Source organism: Fukomys damarensis, unplaced genomic scaffold (genome assembly GCF_012274545.1).
Source record: "Fukomys damarensis isolate Sample0158 unplaced genomic scaffold, DMR_v1.0_HiC HiC_scaffold_18, whole genome shotgun sequence".
Lineage (NCBI taxonomy): Eukaryota > Metazoa > Chordata > Mammalia > Rodentia > Bathyergidae > Fukomys > Fukomys damarensis.
This window is the reverse complement of record NW_022900930.1, coordinates 5,255,213-5,268,251: the sequence shown is the minus strand read 5'-3', so window position 1 is coordinate 5,268,251 and position 13,039 is coordinate 5,255,213. Positions and strand designations below refer to the sequence as shown.

The following is a 13,039-nucleotide window of genomic DNA, read 5'->3' as shown; positions in this document are numbered from 1 at the left end:
AATCATGTCAAAGGGGAAAATAACTTCCAGGGGAGGGGAATCAAATCCCAGATGCAACCTTTAACCTATGCCCTCAGGGTCAAGTTCAATTGAAGATGTGTTTATAAGACTCATTAGGCCTCAGAAGTATTTAGAGTGGTGACCTATAGATGCTCTCTGTGAGGCAAAGTGGCTTCAAAGCTTAAAACATTCTTCCCAGAAGCCTGACATTTTTAAAGAAAAATCTGTCTCCAAGGAATCATGAATATGGCTTTTGAGGCATGACATAAATCTGAATAAGATTTAGAGAAGATTCTCAACATCTTAAGCAAAACTTTACTGGCAGTATCCCTGCCAGCATTGAGTAAAAGAAGCAAAGAGCGTTCAAAATGAAAAGCACGCCTCCAAGCCCCCAGTTCTAGCACAGACAGGAGTCAGGCCAAGAAATCGACTCAAGGACAAATGCAAGTCATTTATCAAGGAAAGGGGAGAATGATGACTCAAGGGGTCAGACAGCAGAGAAGATAATCAAGAAGAACAAAGAATGAGCTATGAGGACAGATCTAGGCCACCATCGGAAGACATTCTCTGCCCCTGGAATAAAGAACCCTAACAATAAGCATTCAGATTTCGGACATTAGAGAGATAGGAGAAGCTCTGTGCTGTCTACTTCCACGCCCAGCTGATCTGATTGTAAGCATCTACTGCACTTTTCCTCTTCCTGCCTCATCCTCGTATTTGGCTGAAGAAATGAGAGGAGCACGTGTCTATTGGGTTCTGACCAGAAAGAGCTTTGCCTGAGGATCCCATGTGAGTCTGTACCTGATTTAGGTGACAACGTCTAGGGGTCTGAGCTGATGTTATAAAGACATGAGAATTTGGGGGAAGAAAATGAGGGCATTTTGTACAGAGTAAGGATGTGAATTTATGTGACCAGGGGATAGACTATGGTAGATTGTTTTTAAAGGTGGCCAGTAGCAATATCCATATTATCTATCGTGTCAGTAATATCTTTCCATGGAGAGATAAGGTCCATAAGTCAATATATTAATTACATGAAACAAACACTGTAGCTAAATTAAGCAAAACACTGTTCTCAAAAACTTCAGAACAGCCAGATAACTAGATTTATTTTTTTCCATTAAGTTTATTTGTACATTTAAGGTAAATAATACGGTTAAGTCATCATTGGGATCTTGTACCTTTACATGATGTATCTTGGTTCTTATTTTTTTCCCCATTCCCCTGCCCTCCCTTCACCCCCTTCACCCTTCCTTATTTATAAAACCTTTGTTTCCATTTTTTCCTTTTCTCAAATTTTTGGTCTTTTCCCTTTAGAGACTAGAAAACAAGGAGAAATGATACTGTGCATTATTACGCATGAGTAGGTGCACAAATGTTGACTTTACTATCATTCTTCATACTGAATGTGTAAGTCTTACATACTTTGTGCATGTGCTGCTTTTCGCAAAATTGAAAAGAGGCGAAATGAACACAGTCATATTAGTCAGCTTTTTGTGGTTGTGACAAAACAGCTGACACAAACAACATAAAGGCTGAACAGTTTGTTTTTGGCTCGTGGCTTCAGGAGTCTCAGTCCATGGTCCGCTGGATCCAAGTCAGAAGCATCGTGGCAGGAGGGCCTAGGAGAAAACAGCTGCTCATTTCATGGCAACCAGGAAGCCAAAAAAAGAAAGCTGAACTCTTCAAAGGCACATCCCCCTGCCTTCTTCCAACTGGATCCTACCTCCTAAAAGCCCTTTTAGCTATGGACCCCTCACAGGTTAACCCACTAATGTGGTTATCACTCAAAATCTAGCTACCTCTCTCGAGGTTCTTAACCTGATCAAGTTGGCAATTGAGATTGACAATCACCAGATCTGATAAAAATAACAATTTCACACTGGGAAGGTGTAACTACCATTCTTTTGATTCTTTAGTTGTAGATAGAATTTATTTATAAATAGATATAGCAAGTAAGCATTTTCTAGGACTCTATTCAATTTCCCTTTCCTTCCATGTTTCTAATATAGCTATCTTAGAATTTGTAATTACCAGAACAATCCCTATTTATACCACTATGGCTAATGAGGATGGCTTCCTGAAAATTCAAGTATACCTTGCACTTCGGATTTCCTCAAAATTATTTTTCAAACTCAATGATTGAATCTATTTCACGGATGCTAATCATACATATCATATATGATACATGTATATAGAAGACATATCACATTCCTAGCATTATGTGGCTTTTTAATTTCTCCAACATTAAATAGTATAAGAATAACGAAGGTTGAATGAGAAAATTCTAAGAGTTACATATGGGTTATTGAAGTATAGAAAGTAGGACTTTATTTCTTTTGAATTTGCAAGGAAAAATTAAGTGCCACACTTAAAATGTTTCATGTTAGAACATGGTTCAAAAAGAAAATTGTATAAATTAAAATGTACTTTGAAATGAATGAACATAAAGTACATATCTGTGTAACCACTACTCGTCCTCATTGATAAAATTCTATTGTCAGTGCATAACCCTCTCCATTTTTGATTCCTAAAGGCAACTAAAACTCTGACGCTTTATCCACTAGTTTTTAATTGTCTTATCTACCATGTTTATTTTCTCCAAAACTTGACTTTTTCCTCTTTCAAAACCTATATAAATAGTGTATAAATGTGTTTACCTCCATGTTATATTTGTGAGATTTACTCACACTGCTGCCGGCGACAGTCACACTAATTTTTATTGCTTTGTATCGCCGTGTTCCTTCATAGGAACACAGCACAATTTTTATTAATTCATTTTACTTTTGGTGGTGTTTTCCTCAGATATTGACTCTAATAAAGAATGGTCCTGTTTAAATGCTCATGTACGGTGCCCAGGAATACAATTGTAAGGTAATATTGTTTAAACATCGGTCTGTATCACAACTCATGCATCCGATACAGTTTTGGTTTTGCCTGTAACGTGCCATTTCCACCAGCAACTATGAATCGCCGTTATCTTATATCCTTGGTAAACCATGGAGATATCTAACCCTAACATATTGATCTTTGAAACATTTGTTATTCCCGCAAGTAGCATTTTATAAGATAGTGGCATGCTACTATGATTTTAAGCAATTACTTTCTTATTATTAATGAGGCCAAGCGTCTTTTCATATTTATAAGCCATTTATAGTCCTTACATGAAATGATGACATTTATCTTGTACATTTTGATTCTTAATTTTTAGTGTTTTCGATATTTATGAAAAACACTATGTGACGTGGAACTTTGTCAGATATATATTATAAAATATTATATTATAATACATTATAAAGAATATGTAGGTATGTATGTGATTTTATTTATTTGAATTGAGCCCAGGACCTTCACACTGAACTTTTCCAGTTATTTGTTTGTTTGTTTGTTTATTTAAATTTGAGACAGTGTATCACTAAGTCACTCAATTGTCTGGGCTAGGTTTGAGTTTATAATCCTCCTGACTCAGCCTTATGCAGTGCTGGGATTATATCTCATCTGGTGGTTCCATTTATTTCATGGTTTAAAATTCTTATCACCTCAGAGTTCTATGCTCCTTTTCATGCCTCCTTTTAAATCATTTTTCTAGTTTTCTCATTGCATCTCTGATCTTCCTTTGTATTACAGCTGGTGTCCTTTTTGCCAAAAGGGCGAACCATGACACTTCCCTTAAATGAAGATCAACCAATAACAAATCATTGTTTAATGTAAATGATCTTTGTTCTCTCTTCATCCTCAAGAGAATTTCATGGGTATTGACAGTCATTTAAGAATCATGAAGATATTAAACTTTTTCTGTTATTAAGAAGCCTATTATTTTCCTTACAAAAACTCTCTTCTGAGAAGACCAAATGTTTTACCAAGTATGAAGTACACTACACTTTTGCTATGATGTTCATAGGTCTGCCTTTCTATTAATTTATCATACTTAAAATGCAGACATTCCCCCCAACTCTCTGGATCAGTGTCTTCTACCTTTTTTGGAAAATCCTAGGCTATTTCATCAAATACTGGCTATGTCACCATTCTCTGTCTTATAGGACATCAACCCTTTGGTTTTATTCTTCCATGTGTATTTTTTTCTCTCTCTCTCACATTGTACTTCTCTTTAAAAAGAAAATCTCTGTGTTGCATTCTGGACAAGTCATTCTGACCTACGATCTCGGTGCCCAGTTCTCTTTTCATCTGTGTTTAATCTACTTATAAACCCATGCATTTAAGTTTTTTATTTACTTTTAGTGGTACTGGGAACTGAGCTCAGGGAGCATTGTGCTGCAGCCCCAGACATTTTTGACTTTTAAATATTGAGACACAACCTTGCTAAATTGCAGACACTAGCCTCAAATTAGGGATCCTCCTGCCACAGCCTCCCAAGTAGCTGGGATTACCAGCTTTTGCCACCATGCCCAGCACATCTGTTGAGTTTTAACTTCAGTTATTGTACTGCTTAGTTCTAGTCTATATATTTTTCTCAGGAAATCTGCAGTTTTTATAATTCCTAGTATCTTTACGCTTCCCTTTCATGTTGTTCAACAAAGTGAGCATAATTACAATGTAGTTTGTGTCTATTAATTCAATATTCCAAGTTTTTGCCTTTTATTGTTTGCTGATTCTGTTGCATATGATACATACTGTCTTAATTTGTGCCTTATTGTTTTACATTGTGCCCTGATTCATGTGTTGCAAAATTTTATTTCTAGAAACAGTTTGTAGCCCAGAATGATGCTATCTTCTTCCAGATAGCTCATTCTTTTACTCCTGTGAAATACAGTAAGGAATCTGAGTCCGAGTTCACATTCTGAAGGTGACAAACTCAGAATGATAGTTCAATTCAAAGTTAATCTATTCAATTTTACTGTTCATCTATACTTGCAAACCTTTATTATTTCAGTTTATGGTTTGGAGCGATTATTGTACCCTTTATTTTGTATATCAGGTGCTGGACTTTTATGGTGCTATCACCAGTAGGTCAGCTTGTGCACTGCTTTTCCTGAGTTACTAAATGACTTCCAGGAAAAAAAAAAAAACTTCTGAGTGCATGATTTATCCTTCACTTTGAAATTTATTGGTTATATATTGGGTGATTTATTAGCTTTTCAATAGTTCAAACAGCCTTTCTGTATATCTTCAGTAAACAGGAGGCTGAAGTTACTTAGTTTATCGTTCTTGAAAGCAGAGGCCCTCAACCCTACTAATTTATATATGGAATTCTATGCAAAGTTCTCACTTCAAAATGTTCATGATCATGTGTCATATAATGAGTGCACAATATTTTAAAAGGGAACATTTTACTTAAATGGATTGATGATTTCTGAGTACCGCAAAATATTGTGGTTGATGGTGTGTCCGGTAATAAAGGTATTTTACAACTCACTGTAAAGATTTGACTTTTAGAATGTTGATTTTTCTCTGGCTTTGCTCTAAAAATTTTGAAAAGACGGTGACAAATCAGATTTACTTTTCTTATTTGGGTATTGGAAAAACAAACTGAATTTTTTATTAAAATATCTTTATAAACTATCTTCTTACTGAGGGTAAGATTTCTTATGCTATTGAAAATTATAACAGTATGATAGGCAAATTTTTAATGTTCAATTTTTGTTTCCCTATTCCCTATTTTTTTTTCTCATTGAGTTTATCCGTACATTTTAGGTATACAGTACAGTTACATTCATCACTGGGATCTTGTACCTCTACATGACAGGTCTTGGTTCTCATTTTTTCCCCTTGGCCCTGCCTTCCCTTCACCCCCTCCTCCCTTCCCTATTTACAAAACTTTGTTCACATTTTTCTGTTTTCTCATATTTTTTCTTGTCCTTATTTCCTTTCCCCTACCCTTCCCACTTCCCCTACACCATTAGCCCTTTTCTTCCTATTTCACATTGTCAATTATACCATTTGGATCTTATTTACACTTTTAGTTTTTCATACCAGAGAAACTATTGAGGTCATACTCTTAAGTGAAATAAATGAGTCATACATGTGCAAATCCCTATTCCCTGTTTAAATGTAATTTCTCTGAAGAGCAAAATTTTTTTTCATTTTGGTTACTAATTCACCAGGAATTTGTTACATATGTAAGGTGCACATATACAATTTCAACCCCTGCTTCTCAGACAACTGCTTTATCAGCAGCGGTTCCTCCAAAACCCCTTCCCTGCTCACTGGGCTGAGGCCCACTATAAATAAGGCCATTTTTCTCCTTCATATTCACCAACTTATCTATCAGTGCATTAATAATACACTTTCTATTACAAATGCTTCATAATTCTTGTATATGCTAAAGTCTTCCCTCCTTTTTCATTTTTTTTCTTTTTAATACTCAACAAGCTTTCCTTCGCCTTTTATCTTTTATACTAATTTTATAATAATCTTACCATGTACTGTGCTAAAACTGTAGCACTGAGATGGGAATAGAGTTGAAACTTTAATTTATAATTGACTTCTTTTTGCTACAAATTCTTCCTAAGTTTGCCTATATTGTGGGTATCCACTAATTGAGTTTTCTTGCATTGTCTCTTAACAATGTAGTATAATTTCCCAGATCATCAATTTTACTTATATAATTTCCATAAGGTATTTAACGAAGGTGCATAAAGTATTTTACACAAAGTACTGATATAGTTGAAAATTAGTGTCTTATTAATTTTCAATTATTTGCTATTGATATAAAAAAGACAATTGACTTTTGTACATGACGCCACATAAATTTCTCTATTATGTTGAATGTTTTCTGTGCTAGCATTAGGTGTTTCAATGTAAATAATCTTATTATTCCATATAAAAGCAGATAATTTCCAACTTTTTCATCCTTATGTCTATAATGAAAAGTAAAAATATTATTTTGTTGTACTTTGCCTATATGCATTATATTTTCTTCATTTAATGCATGAAATGTCATCAACAAATATAACAAAGTTTTAAATTTTTTTTCTAAATTATTATAGCAGGAGAAACATCCCATTAATTCTCCTTAAAATACTTCCCTGCACTTCGCACAAACTTACGCATCATTGTTGTCACTTTCCATTCAAAATGTTCGCCTTTCATGGGAACTTCGTGTTTTGGCTTTGGGGAAGAGGCCAAAGCCGCAGGGCGCTGGATCCGGTGAGGTGAATGAGGCCCCTGGTGACAGAGCCACCTTTCCATCCACGGTGCCGGGCAGCCCCGTTCGCAGGGCTTTCAATCCCTCCTCATAAAGACGTGAAATAAGGCCGCAGAGGCTTCAGAAGGCGGCGAAAACGGTGGGACGAATAAGAGAGATACAGAAGACTGCCATACATTTTTAAACATCCACATTTTTTGATCACCCCACGCGTGTCATTTGTGTCTTTTTTCTTCCTCAGTTTTACCAGTTTTGCCTATTGTGTTAGGCTGTTTGCAAAGAACCGACTTTTGACCTCACTGAGCTTTTGTGAGTTTATTCTAATGTTAATGGCCACATCTATAAATACTCATTAAAGCACTCCTGTTGTTGTATCCAGGAGTATATATATATATATATATATATATGTATATATAATTTCTAAGAATAATTATAAACTATATATATATATATTGTTTGTATATCTTATTTCTAAGAATAATTATAAAGAACTGTTATTATTTCTTAGACCATAAAGATCATAGTAGCCCACTTTTTTGAAATAATTCTGAATAGGAAGAATATTTTTGATATTTTTGATCTTTTGGTTTTCAACAACTTAATTGTATTGTGATCGAGGACCATGATATGCATACCAATCATCTTTTGCAGTGTACTGAGCTGTTCTTTTTTGATTGAGTCAAATACCACTTCAGTAATTGTTGGGCTCTTAAAAATACATTTTCTAGGTGTTGATTGCAAATTTAATATCCTACTTGATGTTCAAAACACTTGACTGTTTTCCTGCTTGACCTATCAGCAAATGAAAGACGTGTTGAAATACTAATTATAGTGACGTGTTGAATTCCTGCCTCTGCTTTGGCACCGCCCCTCCTTGCAATCATTCAAATCACTGTGATTGCTTATGCCTGAGGTGAAAACCCATCCCCGGAACTGGGCTGACTGTGCCCCAGTAACCTAACCACATAGATTAATAATGAATGATGGGTATTTTCTGAGAGGATATTCGTGGATCTGTTCACCGCACTAAAAACGTTCTACAACCTGCAAACCAAAGCCAGTGATCTTTCCCCCATCTTTGCTACAATATTTTAGGGTCCATCCTTCTCTGGAGCTGGAAACGATACTTAAATGCAATTTGGCCTATACAACTTTTATTTTTGGATCTGCACTGAAGTGGGAGGATCTGAAGCGAGTTGCGGTAAGATCTAGTTCTTTTCTCCTGGTAGTTTCCCTAAGCTACAACCATTAAGATGATAGGCTGTGCCGGGCGTAGTGGCGCAAGCCTGTAATCCCAGCACTCGGGATGCTGAGGCAGGAGGATCGCTATGAGTTCAAGACCAGCCTGGGCTACCTAGTGAGTTCCAGATCAGTCTCAACTACATAGTGAGACCCTGTCTCAAAAAAAGAAAAAAAAATAATGATAGGCTGTATTACTATTTCTGATTCTTTAGCTGGGGGGAAAGTGAGCTCTCTTAACTTTAAAGCTGATCAGAAGAAAATTATAGTAGTTGACCTCCAAATCCTCTTCAACAAAAGGCAAGTGGCCATTATTGTGTGTGGACAATTGCCTTAAATTATTTTATTTTACTGAGTTCTTTATTTACTACATTCTTTATCAGATTTGGAAAAGTTATGGAGAACAAAAGTGTATTTGATCTTACCATCCAATAGGGTTCTTACCAGAAGACAGATTTTTAAGTATCTATCAGTTCTTACCAACTTCTCCTGACCCCTCTGATGTCTTCAGTTAAGGGAAACATGAAGGAGAACAGCAGCAAACTCATTAAGGATTCAGCTACAAATAGTGAGCAGTAGCCAACCTTCTGGTCAGTTTTGGTTTTAGATCAAAGCGAGCTTCCTTTCATGTCCTAAGTCTTTTACAATTGATAAGCCAAAATGTCCCCACTCAAAAGAAATATCTATATAATGACTGCAAACAGAAAATGGAAGACCCTGTGCAATCTTCCTCTTACATCTTGGTATTATTGCAAAGAGCCCAATAATTTTCTAGAACCTTAAGATTCAGAATCTAACATACATTGAATGACTACTTGCTTTGGGTCAAGAAAACTCCTGGCTCCTCCTTTCTTTGCTGTCCTGAAAGAAAAATAAATATACAGGCAGTTTCTGAAATGGTCCTACTACTCTTCACTAGACATAAAATAATAGTGATGGATGGTAAGAAAAACATCACTTTGTACTTTAGCCATTTTGAAGCAATCTTCTACCTATGTTGGAGACCTTGGCCCATCAGCTGTAGTCCTCCTTACCCTGGGAGGATCTACAGGACTCTGATCCTGATATAAAGACATCATGATCACAACTCCTTCCCATGTGTGTCATCTTCCTTGTTGGCAATTTTATTATTAAAATCATAAGAAAACTCAGCAAGAGGAGCACTAGAATATTATCTGATGTGATTAACACGATGGCTGCTGTTTAATCCCTGAAGAGTAGGTGGAGTTTGCAGAAGCATGCCTGATTTTAGCCAACCCTTTGTGCAGTGACTCATATGCAGAAGACACTTCAAACATCATGAGGTAAGAAGCTGGTGCTGCTTTTGGCATTTTCCAGTCCTGATCTCTTTCTACCTCTCCCAAAACAAAGCCCAGTGCACAGAACGAGACAGCAGGTGTCATCTATCAGAGCACCAGATGTGTCACCTTCCTGTTTGTGCTTATTTTTTGCACACATACACACACACTAATATGAAGGTGGATACAAGTGAAATTAGAGCATCATACACACTTATGTGTTTCTCTGTGTTCTTCCCCAGTGTTTTACAGGTAGTTGCTATCTGAATTTAAAAGGAAAGTGTAGAAATAATTGATAACTATTAGCATCATACAACTAAGCTCCTCTTTTCCTCAAAACAATGCCAGTTTTGAACCCTATTAGTACATTTTATTGGGATTTTTATCTTGTACTGTTAGTGAAATATTATGCATGGTTTGTATGATGTACCTAGGACCCCTGGCAAGCATTTCCAAAATGGACAAAGTTAATATAAAGTCAAACCATCTTTAACTACAGATTATCTATGAACAGGAACTTGCCCTGCATTAACTGAAGGTCAACCATGATTATGGCAGTGGATCAGTCAGCTGTCCCATGGCTTGGACAAAACACTCAACACCCAGAACTGGAGGAGGAGACATTATTTTGACTCACAGTTTTATAGGATTCAGTCCAAAGTCAGCTGGTTGTAACACATAAATACCATGATGGATAGACCTGGCTGAGGACAGCTTCCCATCCCATGAGACAACCAAGAAACAGAGACAAAAGCAAGGAGCCTTCCAGTCTACACCCCCAGTGACCCAATCCCAACAAGGCAGCGCAGCTGTGAACTCAACAGTAGGCTATTCCAATAAAGAGTATAGCACCCTTCATGATCCAGTCACCTCCAAACATATGAGACCTTTGAAGGACAATTTAGATCTAAATCGAAACATTCTACACCTGGCCCCCCAAAGACACACGTCCACTTCATTATATAAAACCCATCTAACCCATCTCTAAGAGTTGCCAAAGTATTAACAGTTCCACCATGGCTGAAAAGTCCAAGTCCAAACTCTTTTCTGAGACCTCAGACTAACTCTTACCCTATAAGCCCCTGTAAAACTCAAAAAGAAAATCAAGGACTTCCAACATACAATGTCCACCAGGTAAACATTTCCATTCCAAAAATGATAGAATGGGGGATAGAAAGGAATGGGGTCAAAGCAAGTCTGAAACCATGCAGGGCGAACATTAAATTTTGTGGCTCCGTACCCAGCACCCTGGGCAGTGATGGTGAGATGTGAGCTCCACAGGGCTTGAGGGACTCATCCCCTATGGCTCTGTTGCTTGCAGCTCACATGGCTTCTCTCTTGAGCCAGCTCTGCTTCTTGCCTGAGGCTTTCCTGAGCTGGTTTCCATATTCCTGGCATTTCTAACTTCCTGTGCTATCCACTGCACTTTCAGTTTCACTCTCACAGCTTTCTGCACTGCCTTCTCAGGGGTGCACTGCCTTGCCTCCCATGCCTGTACAGTGCAGTGGCCTTTGAGTGCCTGCATGGCTGAGCACAGTCAGATGAATCCCAAGAAACCAATTTCCTAAGCAGCCCTTCTAGAGTGGGGTTGCAGAGGCTCACTTATCAAATGAGAGCTTTTCAATTTTAAATCCTAAATCTGCAAAAGGTAAGGTCTTTTTCATTCTTAAGATATGTTCATGTTGTTTTTCCTATTGTCCTAATGCAAGTACACGTGGCCTTTATTTTATTTATTTATTATTTTGGGGGGGGCGTGGTCTCACTATGTGTTTGAGACTGACCTGAAACTCACTGTGTAGGCCAGGATGGTCTCAGTCTCACAGCAATCCTGCTGCCTCTGCCTCCTGAGTGCTGAGATTACAGGTGTGCACCACCACACCTGGCTCATGGCTTCTTCTTTTTATTGCACACAATTTCTTCCAGTACTGTGCTTTCCAAAGCCCCAGTTTTTCAGGCACTTTATTGTTTAACTATAAACTTTTCATGTATGCTCTTTTTTTGACCAGGGATCAAACTTGGGACCTCACACTTGAGAGGCAGGCAGTAGAACCACTGAGCTAAATTCCCAGCCTTCACATACGCTTTTTGTTCATGCTTCTCAGCAGTAGCCACCAAAGCCTGAACTTTGGGATGCTTTCAAATTTTCACCTCCACATAAATTGGTCCATTGCCCTTAATTTTGTTCTCCACAAACTCTCAGGACATGGTCAACATGAAAACGAGTATTTTGTCAGCATGTAGCACAAATGGCCTCTTGGAATCATTGTTCCCAACTGAAACCTCCTGAGCCTGGGCCTTTACTCTTTATATTCCTATCAGCATGCAGCCTGATGAAATCTGACAAGCATCTCTCATCAATCTCTGTTTTTTCTGCTTACCACATTTTAGAGCTTCTCGACCCAGCATTTCCAAACCTTTTAAATTCCTTCCCCAAAACAGTTCCAAAGACTTGAACAACATGGTCAAGTAAAATCACAGCAATGCTCCCACTTCTCTGGTACCAATATGTATATTAGTCACTTTCCAACACTTGAGACAAAATACCCAATCCAATACCCACAATGTAAAAGAGAAGAAGTTTGGGGTCATGGTTTTCATAGGATGCAGTTCAATGCAGGCTGGCTCCAAGGCAGAAGCAACATGGTGGAAAGTTCTAGTAGAGGACAGCTGCTCATTCCACTGCGGCCAGGAAGTAGAGAGAAAGAACAGAGGCAGCAGGGTCAAGAATACCCGCTTTCGGGTCATTCCCCGAGTGACCCGCCTCCAATCAGGCCCCACTTCTCACCAGCACGTCAGATCTGAGTCATCAGTGGAGAAACTCTGATGAGCATAGAATCCTGTGATCCCATCACAATTCAAACTCATAGACTGTTGGGTACCTTGAGATTTAAATCAGAACAGGTGGCAGCGGTACTGTCCCTATCCACATGAACTTTCAGTCCGCAGAGTGAAATAAATATGCATAATTGAAGATGAGTGTACACATAGCAAGAAATAACTAAGGATTTGCACCAGTTTTAGTGTTGTGAATATGAGCTAAATCTTAATTCCTTAACTCATAAAATAAGAAGGTTAAATCACATATTTTGCTAAGGGCAGCAAGTAAAACTCCATTTTCTCTATAATTATCATGTTTGGATCTGAAGGCTAAAATGTGTGAAACTTTTATTTCCTCATCAAGAACTGGTTCCAAGCCAGGCGTGGTGGTGCACGCCTGTAATCCCAACACTCGGGAGGCTGAGGCAGGAGGATCGCTGTGAGTTCGAGACCAGCCTGGGCTACACAGTGAGTTCCAGGTCAGTCTCAACCACATAGTGGGACCCTGTCTCAAAAAAAAAAAAAAGAAAGAAAGAAATGGTTCCAGAAGACCACTGTCACCTAAGACCAGTAGCTGACA

At 37.9% G+C, this 13,039-nt stretch overlaps 1 protein-coding gene across 1 annotated transcript in view; it reads left to right on the top strand.

Annotated features, from left to right (window-relative positions):
• Positions 1-13,039, top strand: part of LOC104848577 (potassium channel subfamily U member 1) — a gene marked incomplete at its 3' end in the record, with an annotated part of 121,167 nt that overhangs the window by 33,453 nt on the left and 74,675 nt on the right. Inside the window, exons 11-12 of the mRNA XM_033765578.1 lie at positions 8,201-8,306; positions 9,566-9,648. Of these exons, the coding sequence (XP_033621469.1) occupies positions 8,201-8,306; positions 9,566-9,648 (189 nt within the window). The remainder of the gene's footprint in view (positions 1-8,200; positions 8,307-9,565; positions 9,649-13,039) is intronic.